The following is a 12,733-nucleotide window of genomic DNA, read 5'->3' on the forward strand; positions in this document are numbered from 1 at the left end:
TTTTTTTTTTTTTTAATCCCTAGCTATAGCTAGCAGCTTGTTCCTCATAGTTATCATCTCTAGTATAATCAACTAGACAATTGATCATTACGATAACATGCACAACGTACGTACAAAATACAATTAATAAAAGAAATTAGGAGGGAACTAATTCTTTGGAGTCACTTTCATATATGCTTTTATCAGGAACTCAGGATCGATTAAGGTCTGACGTGTTTTACACTACCAACCGGACGGATGACCTGCAGCAATAGAGAGACGGTAGTGATTGTCCTGCACGGGTAGACTCCAATGCTTAAATTATATTAGTATAAGGTGTGAAATATGTCCTTTATAGACAATAATATTGATGAATGAAGGATTGAATGGATTGCGGACAAGGGAAGACTAGCTAGGATTAAACAACATTAACGAAAATAATAAATTAAAGATGGATCGAGCATTTACACAACTTTAGCTATAGTACGCAACTAATTATATATGACGGAACTTGCAAATATGAATATATAGTGGCAATTAGGACTACTCTCATGAGTCCATGAAATGGAGGAAAGGAAGAACAAACCCAATTAGCTGGAAATTAAAAAACCAATAAATAAATAAAAGAAAAATTACAATTAGCTATCTATATATAGCTTATTTATTTTATATGTACATACACACATCATGTACATGTATGTATGTATGTACTTAGCCTACCAAGTAAGCACAATATATAGGATCGTGTTATCATTTTCAGTACTACTGTCGAGGGAAAAAGGAAGTGGGAAAATCATGCTGACTTCTGCTTCGATAATGGAAAATAATTTAAGAATCTGATACCCCCCACCATTCCCATCCCCCCTGCATCCTCCTCCTCCTCCTCCTCCAATAAATAAATAAATAAAAGAAAAAAAAAAGTAATATTATACATGGTGATCAAGTTAAAAACGTTTGCTAGGTTAGTTGTACATAAATTAAGCTGCTTATCTATCTAGGAAAGGACGATACACGACGTAGCAGTCCGCCTATATTTAGATATCATTCCTTGTACCCAACTTACCAATTAAGTACACAACAATACACCGAATACAGAGAGGCCAGCCAGATTTTAAAGGAAACAAATCAGCTAGAAATTACTAATAAGTTGTTTATACTTTTTTTTTTTCCTCACTTAAGCCTACTAATTAAACCCAATAAATTAGTATTAATGTTAATGACATCTTTATATATATATATATTTAAGAAAAATTGTCACCATTCATTTATCGAAAAAATTTACATTCACGACCGGAAACATTTTAGAATGTCATCATATCAAACATGACAATTAATGACATCAATATTGATGACGTTTAATTGTTGACTAGTTTTAAACATAACGTTTCAAGTTCTGCAACTTCCATTGGTATTTCTCTTGGATTGTTAGATCTAAAAGATCATTAAAAAAAGGAGAAAAAAAAAAGACGAAGAAGAAGTAAAATGGAGATAAAAATAATAACAAAATTAGAAAAATATCGCCTTGTGCGAATTAGAAGGAAAATGTATAATTGCCCAAAGAATGAATCAAGATGCCATTAGAAAAAAATGGTGGTGTTGACGTGGGGAACTCTCAGAACAAGATTGATGTGTGATTAATTAATTAATTAATCCCACATGGCAGGCATATATGGACCAAGCTTGTTAGGATCAAATTGTGGTTTGGGGTGAGCAATAGGATTGGGGACTGGGTCTACTAACCCCTAACTAAACGGCATTTACCCCTTGGAAAACTCCTTTCTCAATGGGATGTTACTTTCCCCCCACCACCCTTCACCCCCTCCTTTCAACCAACCAAAGATCCAAAATTGGAGGAGAAAAAAAAAAAAAAAAGAAATTAAATTTTAATTAAGTAATCAACGGGTTATAAAAATATTATTTTTTAGGATTTAGAAAAGGACTAGCCGGCATGCTAAAGCTACCGGCACTGACATCTTGCCCTGATATCACCGGCATAAAGGTAACAGAATCTGTAAATTAAGAAAAACTAATTTTTTAATTGAGCAACCGTACCGAAAGGGTACTGTTTATTAACCATTGGCTCTGGTGATGCCACATGTAGCACGCGGGTAACGTGGACTGTTGTTATTGGGTAGACGTCGTTGGTCCATTTTTTTTACCAAGTCACGAGCCGGTGATGTTAACGAGTGGGGTCGTTACCCCAGTCTTGGTGAGGGGTTTCTCAATTCTGCTTCGTCGTTACAACAAACCTCAGCAGTTTCCTTTGACTTGTGCTTATTCCGGCAGTTTCTCGTTATTTCCCAGAATGCCCTTCATTAGTTTTCACAACTTATTTACTGCTATTAATGAATAATGATGTGTTTACCAAAAATGAGAAATGGGAAACCCAATGTTGCCTTCTTACAGCACCAACATTCCTAATTTTCTGTTTATTCTCATTCATTTCAAAGATCTTGGAGGAAGGATAATTTGGGGAATTCGAGAATAGGTGAAAAAAAAAAAAAGAAGGTGGTGGGAAATAAATTATACTAGAAACGGGCAAAGCTCGCATGTTACATGTCGCTTTTTTCTCTACTCATGCATACGCGTTAATTAAATTAATTGTTTTTAGGCGTTTTAATGAGAAAGATTAAGTCCCTAATCCAAAAACAAAATCCCATTTTGATTTTATTTTATTATATGGGATTATTATTATAATAATTATTATTAATGTTGGTATCTTTGTATATATCACTTGGTGGAGGAATGCTTGTCACCTACTCCTTTTTTAGTTTCCACTCTCTTCTCCTCTTCTCTCTCACTCACATAGAAATAAAGAGAATGCCAGAGAGCTCACAAGCTTTTCAGAGAGACAAATAGGCAGATAGCTCTCTGTTCTTGCTCTCTTCTTTGCACTGCTTCCTCTTTTTTTTGTTTTTGTTTTTTTTGGGGTTTTGGGCTTTGATTTCTTTCTCTCTCTCTCTCTGTATTTTTTTTGTTGTTGTTGTTGGGTTTGTGATGGAGAAGCATAAGTGTAAGCTATGCTCGAGGGGCTTCTCCAATGGCAGAGCTTTGGGAGGTCACATGAGGTCTCACATGTTGAATCTTCCAATTCCTGTAAAACGAGAGGAAACACCATTACCCCCAGTACTACCACCGCCACCGCCACCACACGATCAGCTCAGCGAGACCGAGTCAGCTTCATCTCCGTCATCTTCTTCAGAAGAAGAAGGAGGAGGAGGAGGAGACGATGATGAAAAGGGTCTCTACTATGGCCTGAGAGAGAACCCAAAGAGAAGCATTCGGTTGGTAGATCCTGAATTTTCGCTTGCTGTGGATGCTGGGTCCGTGGTCCTTCAAGATAGGGAGAGCGAGACCGAGTCGTCCAAGAACCCGACTCGGCGACGATCCAAGCGGACTCGGAATTTAGAGATAAAGTTCCACCTTCATGATCAGCAGCGTGTTCAAGAACAAGTGGAGCCTATGAAAAAGCTCAACTTCAACAAGGCCGAGTCATGGGCTGAGCCTGAACCGGTGAGTTCGATCTCCGACACCACGACCGAGGAAGATGTTGCTTTTTGCCTCATGATGCTTTCGAGGGATAAATGGAAGAAACAAGAACAAGACGACGAGGAAGAAGACCGAGAAGACGAAGCAGAGAGATACTTGGATGACTCCGAGGAGTCCGAGGATCAGCTCAAGCTGTCCAAAACTCGAACACGAGGAAAGTACAAGTGCGAGACATGCAAGAAAACCTTTCGATCCTACCAAGCTCTAGGTGGACACAGAGCAAGCCATAAGAAGATCAAGGTCAATCCTGCTCCGGTTTACGAGCCAGAATTGGAGCAAGTGAATGTGGGTACTTCTTCGTCTATGCCGGAGAAAAAGATTCATGAATGTCCTGTTTGTTTCAGAGTGTTTGCGTCAGGACAAGCTCTTGGTGGGCATAAGAGAACCCATGTAACTGGCTCGGCACAGCCACCAGCTTCTGTTAGAAGTTCAATCAAACTTGGTCAAGCTTTGATAGATCTTAATCTTCCAGCTCCAATGGACGATGACGATATTAGCCAAATCGAGCTTTCGGCGGTGTCTGATGCAGAATTCGTGAACCCCCATTAGGCAAGGAACTTCGGCATTGAATTTTGCTGCACAAGTAAGTTGATCCCGAGGTAAAAAGTCTTGGTCTTTGGTGTCCTTTGATCTAGTACTATGTCAAAGTTGTTACATTTAATGTTTCTCTGTGCGCTGAACATTATTCTTCCACGTTCCAACTGTAATTCTTTTCTCGGAGTTATGTTCTGTTTTCTGTAACAACTGAGTTAGAGGCGTAGAGCATCCATTAATGGAGGAACCGCATATTTATTCTCAATTTCCTTCATTTTAAAAAAAATATGTACTGCTATAATTTGTTCTTTTTTTCCTTTTTGGGTTGTTACAGAAATCTGTAGAAGAAGAAATCAGCGTTCTTGTTAATAGGTTACGTCGCAGTTTCCAAGTGGTTCAAGCTAGTGAACTGTTCCACCATTCATTTTTGCTGAATATATTACAAAGTCATTTTCAAAAGAAGTTGATCAACCTGTACTTTTTATAATAGAAAAGTAGCTTCCACCTCTTACCCACTGTTCCATTTTTTTTTTTTTTTTTTTCTGTAATAATGTTTTACTTCTCTTTCGGTCTGAGACTGTTTTAAGCTTCTCGTATAGATCTGCATAACGAGCAGAGATGGAAAGATTAAAAAGAACATTAATGACTAAGATTTGCCAAAAAAAAAAAAGCATTGAAGATGCACCTGATTTTCTTTAAGATGTTTCCATATCCATATCTGAGAAATCTGGAAAAGGTGATTGCGTGAAAAAGCAGAGTAATTTTGTTTGGTTTGAGCGTGATGAACCCAAGGTATCCGGCGAGGCAGGCCGATTGAAAATACATGGAAATCTTCAGTCACGTTCATTAAATTTGTGATAAATGACATAAGTGGTATTCTTTTTGCACATTTAATTCCTTGAGTGAATACTTGGGACGGTTATTTTTGTGATTTAGCAGAAGTTGAAAAAGGTGCTGATTGACTACAAAATGCATAGAAAACAAAAAAGAAACTTGGGTGCTCAAATGGGAAAAGAATAACCAGATCCCTTTTAACAAGTAGGGCTGGCATGATGCTCTCTACTCTCTTTTAGTATCCAGATAGAGCTACTTACAACCAAGAAGAAGACGGAAAAAAAAGAAGAAGCTATCCAGGTAGAGCTAACATAAAAGGATCTGCTTTGGACTTTCTTTAACAAATTTATTTTCACCAAAAAAAACAAAAAATCATCAGAAAAATTAAAAAAGATCAACAGATTTTGTTTAAAATGCAAGCTCTTAGTTTTACTTACCCAAAAAGAAAAATAAAAAACTTACTTGCCCCAAAAGGAAAAAATACTGTAAGTTTTTGGTTGGCACTTCATCCATTACTTCTTTTCCATCTCTTGATCAAACATTAATTAGATAGCAATCCATATGTCATTCAATTTTTGATGAATTTGAGATAATCATGCATAGTAAGTACTTAATCAAATTTGAGTTCGGATACTTGACAGTACTGTTATCCTATTATAAGATGAAATGTCATTTTTTTTTTGAACTCTCGGCTACCTAAAAGTTTTCTAACTATGACATTGAGAGAAACTTATACCATAGAGTTTCTACTCGCAACTGTCTCCAATTGATCAGGTTCAAGAGGCCACAAGGCTACCTGTCATACAAGGGGGGTGTCTTGGCTGCACCACGAAGACCAGCTGTTCTTTTCCTTCTTTTTTTTTTTTTTTTTTTTTTTTACCCCAACTATTTCAAAGGCTAATTTAAAGGATAAAGCAACCCATTCAAAATTTTGATTTTTGTAATGCAAAGTTAACTACCTTATAAGAAAAGGCAAACGTGTTGACAGTGGACTGACAAAATGACAACTAGCTGTCATGCTAGCCCTGCTTCTTTCAAGGGAGTTGCTTATTCCTTTGCCACTTGGTACTCTGCCCATGACTTCATCCTGAGGCGGGAAAAACACCCTCATTATGACTTCTTCTTATAATATTTCTGTCTCCGTTACTTTTTTTGGAATTTACAAGAAGAATCTAATTGCTTGACCCAATAGAACATATGTATTTCTTGTTTATTTCCCTTCAGTCTTGTGCTTGATCCGAGGTATTTTAGGTAGTTTCTTGTTCTTTTCCATGGGAATTGTTGATTTGTTCGGTTCCTTCCTATTCTCGAAAGCAGAGGCTCCTGTCCTCATAGTCACGTACATGTTGCCTCATAGTTCACATATTACCACTCATTTCTATTGTCAAATAACAACAATATTAGGAAGGAATAAAAAAAAAAAAAAAAAAAAACCATTTAGTTTTGTCAAAGAAAATAGAGCAAGGACCAGGCAACTATTGCGGTGAACTGAAATAAATGGCACCTAATTTCAATGCTACCTAGTGAAGCCTATACTTGTTTATTTTATTTTCTGCAAGTAAAGGGCATATACCTTGCTGGATTAGATTGAATCTTTTACATGTGAAATTGTTGGGCAATGAAGTTAGCTAGTTGGAGATCAGCTTATATATTCTTCCTTTCGTCTAATACATTTCATATCAACCCTGCATTTATCCTGCGTTAAGTCAAAGTTATCATACTAATATCCCCTGCATAATGCCTATATATATTCCCTTTGGCAGCACATCTTTTAAGAACAGAAAAATAACAAGCAAGGCTAGTAAATTTGAAGACTATGCAAGTGGTGGTAATGCCCTAGATGATCTCCAAGAGGGAGCTGAGCCCTTCTTTTTTTAATGGGAAGAGAGAACAAAATCAGGGTAATAATAATTATACTCTTTTTTAAGTGATGAATCTCCAAGTCTTGACCATTTGAGGATGCTTATCTTGAAATGCTTGACCATATCAGCCAAAGACATCACAAAACAGTAGAATAATAGCAATGGGCCAGTGTGAGGACAGCTTGGGTTGGCTGGCCTTAGCGGTTGAGTATTTGAGAGGGGCTTATCGATCAGTCGGTGGGTCGGTTCATGTTCCATTCAAAAAACCAAAACAAAAAAGAAGAAAAATATCATAAATTTTGAAAAGAAAAGGTAGGAACAAATTAAAGAAGGGTGTGGAAGTAGAAGGTAAAGGGGGCTAAAGGTTTTGTGAGAGTGAGTGCCACCTACATATATATATTCTCACACCCTCCTTGATCGAAAGTGGTGGGGGTTCATGTGGGTTTGAATAAAAAGCAAGAAACCAACAAAACTACACTTAATTTTCCCCTTCTTATGGCTTGAAAAGCCCTCCCCCAAAAAGAACGGGTCAACAATGTGATCTTTTTCCTCTCCTTTTATCTTCAGTGTTCTAACATTAACATTGTTGGTACCACTACAAAAACATCATTATCATCCTTGAAAGCTACATATAGAATATCTATATCTATATATTATATATTATATGTATTGCTATAATTACTTCTATCTATTCTGAGCTCTAAACTGATTCACATCGTCTAGGTTAATGTCGGTTTTCACAATTCCAAGTCTTAATTAAGAACATGGTGTTTTTTTTTTTTTTTTTTCTAGAAAGAAACTCACGAATGGCCTGATGACTTTACAAGGGGAGATTTTGAACTTGGATGTATTCTTTGCATTAATGTCTGTTTGTTGATCTTTTTGAGGAACTACCTACGCCTATAGCCTGAAGGTTAGTGTTGCAAATTGTGATAGTTTAAAGCTGTACAAAATATTAATGTCTCATATTAATAAAGGCGCTAGCATCCGGCTTGCATCAGGCTCCTTACTATACATGCTGTATCTGGGAGGGAGCCTTTAACTTCAGAATTTTATTAATAAAGGTCATTCTTTTCTTGAATGTTGACGGTTCATGATCTTTATTTGAAGGTTTGGTTTAGCCAGTCTTGCAAATATATATATTGTTGATCATCAATTGCGAACAAATTATATATTATAATAAGGTCGAAGACTATCAATCGCACTTAATTCTGTAGCGCAAGATCAGTCCATATTAATTAATTCTATATATCGGCCAAATGAGAAAGACCTTCAAGAGGAATTAAACAGATGAGCAAAAGTGAATTGGCACAGTTATATGAATAAATTGATAATGTTAATTACTGGATATTGATCGCGCGTGTTAGTCTTGATTTGAACACATTGACAACCATTTGCTGATTTGATATTAAGAGTATCTCAAATCATCTGTGAATCGTAATAAAATAATTTTTTTAATGCTAGTGAACTCTTTATGAATAGTTATAAACTAATATGATAATATATGAGAACATTTGTGTTTTAAAAAATAGCTAATTTTATAATTTAACGTATTATATCAAGTCACGTTAATTTGTAAATTTAATTTTGTAGAATATCTACATAACTAAAACATTTATTTAAAATATATAACCAAGTAAAAATACTAGAGCTGAACCCACTAGACGTACAGCCTTATCTGCATATATGCTTTGTTTTAATAACCTAGCTTTTGTTTTTTTTTTAAAACCTTGCACTACCTTGCAAAATGTGTATGCAGTACTGTTAGATAGGGTTTATGGAGCTGATGATGATCATGATATGAGTCCAATAGATCCCACATGCAATTTTCGAAAGTTATGCAGCAAAATATGAAATATATATATATATAGAGGACCACAAGGTTATTGGAAATTCCTGTCTCAAGCCATATATATCTGGTTTTCCTAACGGAAAGAGAGAAAGTGCATGTAATATCCATTAATACATTTTGGTTGATTTAATTAATGCGAAATCTAGGTATAACTTTTGATGCTTTACCTCCACTTTAATTTTGGCCACCAACATGAATTTGGTACCACAAAGCGAAGGATCGAAAAGTGAGTATAATAGTGGTTAATTATAGATCATTTTATCTATAATTAACTATAAATCTGATTTTAAACTTATTTTTAGTTACATAATCAACATCTATTTACCGCTCAAAATTACTCTTTTTTTAGTAATACCAGCTAGATATATACAGTCGTACCTATATATATAGTATGTGCAGACCCTCCGCAATCTCTTTAAGAAATTAAACGGGACTTATTATGAAAAAATAAATTTTTTCATGTGAGTCTCTTGTGTGCCCCACTTTTTTAAACAAAAATAATTACACGAGGCGCTTGCACACTCTAAATATTTTTTTTCTACCTTACAATATGCAAATGTATAGATCACCTAACATGTGACCACACCACAACTACCCAAAAATGAGAGAAATTATAAGAGCCATTTATTAACGTCGCCCCATGCCAACTTGGATTATTATTAATTAAGAGGAGCACAAAACGCGCGTACGTACGTTAAAAAGATGCTCCATTGGTTTCCAAAAGAGCCCCTCCCCTCAAATTTCTTTCCCTTTCCTCTAATATTTTCTAACCAAGCAAACAGAGCAGTAGAGTTTCAATGCTTAACTTGTGACTTAACCATAAAATGGCCCCCCCACCACCAAAGTTTGGCATATTATATAGAAGACAGCTTATATATCGAACTTTTATTTTTTTTAATTTTTCCCGTTGGCTGCATGCATTCTTGGTCACATTTTTTTGGCTTCATTTCCTTCTTTTTGAACCAGCAGCTAGCTTGTTTGATAGATATTTTATAGCCCATATGGTATTCTTTTTATGCATTATGTAGGCGCCCGTTGCCATTAGTTCACGCTACAAACACCATGATTCCATGCCCCTTCCCCCAAGTCATACACACTCATCAAAAGCCTCACACTACCAAGTAGTACTGTTTAGTTTGTGTCTCACATGTGATGATCTCCAACCCATACGAAAGATGCTTTTGCTCAACAATTCCCTAGCCTAGCTTCTTTCTCTTTTAATCACTTTCAATTTCACCCATGGTCCCATCAAACGTCAATGAACCACAATTAAGAACAAGCAGCACCATGTGTAGGGCGTGTCAACCAATAATCTTAAAGTATTAATATATTATTAATTACGTGATATATTAACTTCAACAGGCCGAAATTCCCTAGCTATAATATTCTAGCCTAAGTATGTTAAATATGGTATGAGAAATATCGATCCGTGTTCAATCAAGATCCATGGATATATATGAACTCATATATCCCAACTGATCCAGTAGTACTACTCTACTCTCCATCCTTTCCAAAAATTTTAAGTTCTTAAAGAGATATAGAGTACTACTTCCAAATCTGATACATCATCCAAGTCATGCACACTGTTTCTAAAAAGTTGGTTTCACAAATTAGCTAGCTAGGGAGGGTACTGGCATGGGAGAGTTTTGGAATTAGGACAGGGTTAAAGTATAGAGTAATGATACACAACACATTTTATAACATATTTCACAATACACGTTTTAAAGTAAGGATATTTTTGTAAAGTAATATTATTTTTATAAAGTATTTTATTAAACTACCATTCATTTTAAAATATAATTATATAAAGTGTTATGAAAAGTGATGAATGTTTATCATTTTTTTAAAGTATATACTTGGTTTGTTGCTTTGCGGATGTTGCAAGCTGAGCTGTGGTCATCTTTGAAAATTGAAAAAGCAATCCTCCGGTCAAGCGTGATCAATACGATCGATCTCAACCTATTCTATGGCCATTATTTGCCCTTATGTGGACTAAATTATTTGTATCTAATTAGATCAACTTATAATTGATCATGAAGAGTAAATGTCCCAAGGATATATATTTCAAGATTCAGGATTCTGCATGATCTAGCTAGCTGCTCATGTTAATATATATATATATATATATATATATATATAAGAGAGAGAGAGAGAGAGAGAGAGATGATATGAAGTACTGATTGTCCAAATTAAATACAGTTGGCCAAAACAGGTTCTGCAGTTTTTTCTTATCTCATGTACCATATGTTAAATTTGGTCCAGTAGTACGTAGAATTATATATATATGTGAAAAGACTGTTTATTTTCTCCTTTCTCTTTGGTACCTTAAAAGAATTTCACTTCCAAATGATGATTGTATAAGTCATGAAGCCTGCAACAAGATTTACCATTAATCAATTGTATGTGTTTTCCACACGAAATATATACAGTAATTTAGAATGGAATTTTATAAGAGGGAGATCATGATCAAAGCATGCTTGCTAGTGCGATTTTACCGTAATATTTTGACTCGTCCTTTCCCTGAAGCCGGGCTCGCCTTTTTCTTATTGTTTAATATAATATTACATCCAGAATTATCAGATAGTTTCGTGCCCCTTGAAATTTATTGGATATAGATTTGACTTCCCTTTCCAAATTGATGCCAAGAAGATCAAATTTCGTTGACTGAGAAATTGAGAATATATATTTTGCTGCTAATCTTTGTCAATATTTTCCTTGGGTTTATAAGAAAACTATATATATATATATATATATATATATATATATATATATGCCAATTTTCAAGTGTCCTCAGCATTGTTTAAATGATCAAGTCTCACATGAAGTTTCGTCCACGATTGTCTTTTTTTTTTTCAATAGAACATATATAGATCAGAAATTGGAAAACAAAAGAAATTAAGGAAATTAAAGTGGCTAGCTAAAGATCAGATCTTTAACAAGCTAGCAATAGTACTGCCATGCATGCATGTCATCAGCAATGATCTTGGATCTGATCTAGAAAAAGTTTTTGGCCTACACTATTCATGATATGAGCAATCGCAAAGTTGTGATCATCATCAATATTCTAAATTCTAACGGATCTTCAAATCTCATAAGTGCATGATAATTATTCTTTACAAAAACTCAAAGATCAAAACCTAGCTAGCTAGCCACCTTCAACGGCCAGCCACTCCAAAAATCTTCGATCGATTTCCGTGAAGAGGGTCAACGTCGGGGTTCTTGTCTGCTATCGTATAGTAAATGGCTCGATGCATGCATGGTGTGACATAAATGATCGATGAATTTATTTAGAGTTAAATACTATATATATATATATATTGGCATGTTGATCAGAATTAAACTAATTTCAATATATAGCTAGCAACTTCTCTCTTTTCAAGTTAGGCTGCCAACTTGCCCTTAATTAATTATGTGAATATATAATTAATTAATTAATTAACTTGATCTTCTTGGTTAATTAGTGGCTTTGCATGACTACCCAAATTACCCATTTAAGAATATAGCTTCCTCGATCGATCGGCCGATCGGTATATGGTTAAGTAGTACCAATTAATCAGATTGTGCCCATTGTTTATAGTACTACTGCCAATTCAAATTAATTAGATCGATGCACGTTAAATTAGTTGAAGTCAATGCCTTGCACAACTTCGCGCGCCATGATTATATAACTTTAGTGATCAAGCTAATTTCCTCATGGATATAATATGCCAATAAATAAAATAAATGTTGGAGAAATATTTCAAAAGGCCGTCCACCATTAATAATATTTGCCATATTAGTCAGGGTATATAAGAGTGCATTATTAATGTTATCAAGGCCGGCGGGCGTACTATCTCATGCGTTTATTGGATTAATATTAGTGGTGGTTAAAGATACTTGATAATTTATCATGGTATTTGTTAACTTGATCAGATCTTTAACTCTACTTCATTGTCATCGATCGTCTTTATTTCACTTGAAAATAGATATATAGTAATCCATTGAGTATAAAATATATAAGTATTTTAGTCATCATTTTACATTATCTTGACAAATCATGAAATTATCAAAATATCTCATCTGATCTCATCCTAATTTCGCTTAAAAATAGAAAAAAAAATAGTAAAAATTGAAAAGTATCCAT

The 12,733-nt window shown here is 35.0% G+C and overlaps 1 protein-coding gene across 1 annotated transcript; it reads left to right on the forward strand.

Annotated features, from left to right (window-relative positions):
- The first annotated feature begins 2,757 nt into the window (after positions 1-2,757).
- LOC109015930 (zinc finger protein ZAT9-like) lies at positions 2,758-4,571 on the forward strand. Its single transcript, XM_018998384.2, has 2 exons — positions 2,758-4,127; positions 4,397-4,571. The coding sequence occupies exon 1, from the start codon at positions 2,977-2,979 to the stop codon at positions 4,075-4,077; it is 1,101 nt and encodes a 366-aa protein (XP_018853929.1). The 5' UTR covers positions 2,758-2,976; the 3' UTR covers positions 4,078-4,127; positions 4,397-4,571.
- Positions 4,572-12,733: the final 8,162 nt, after the last annotated feature.

This window comes from Juglans regia, chromosome 14, assembly GCF_001411555.2.
Source record: "Juglans regia cultivar Chandler chromosome 14, Walnut 2.0, whole genome shotgun sequence".
NCBI lineage: Eukaryota > Viridiplantae > Streptophyta > Magnoliopsida > Fagales > Juglandaceae > Juglans > Juglans regia.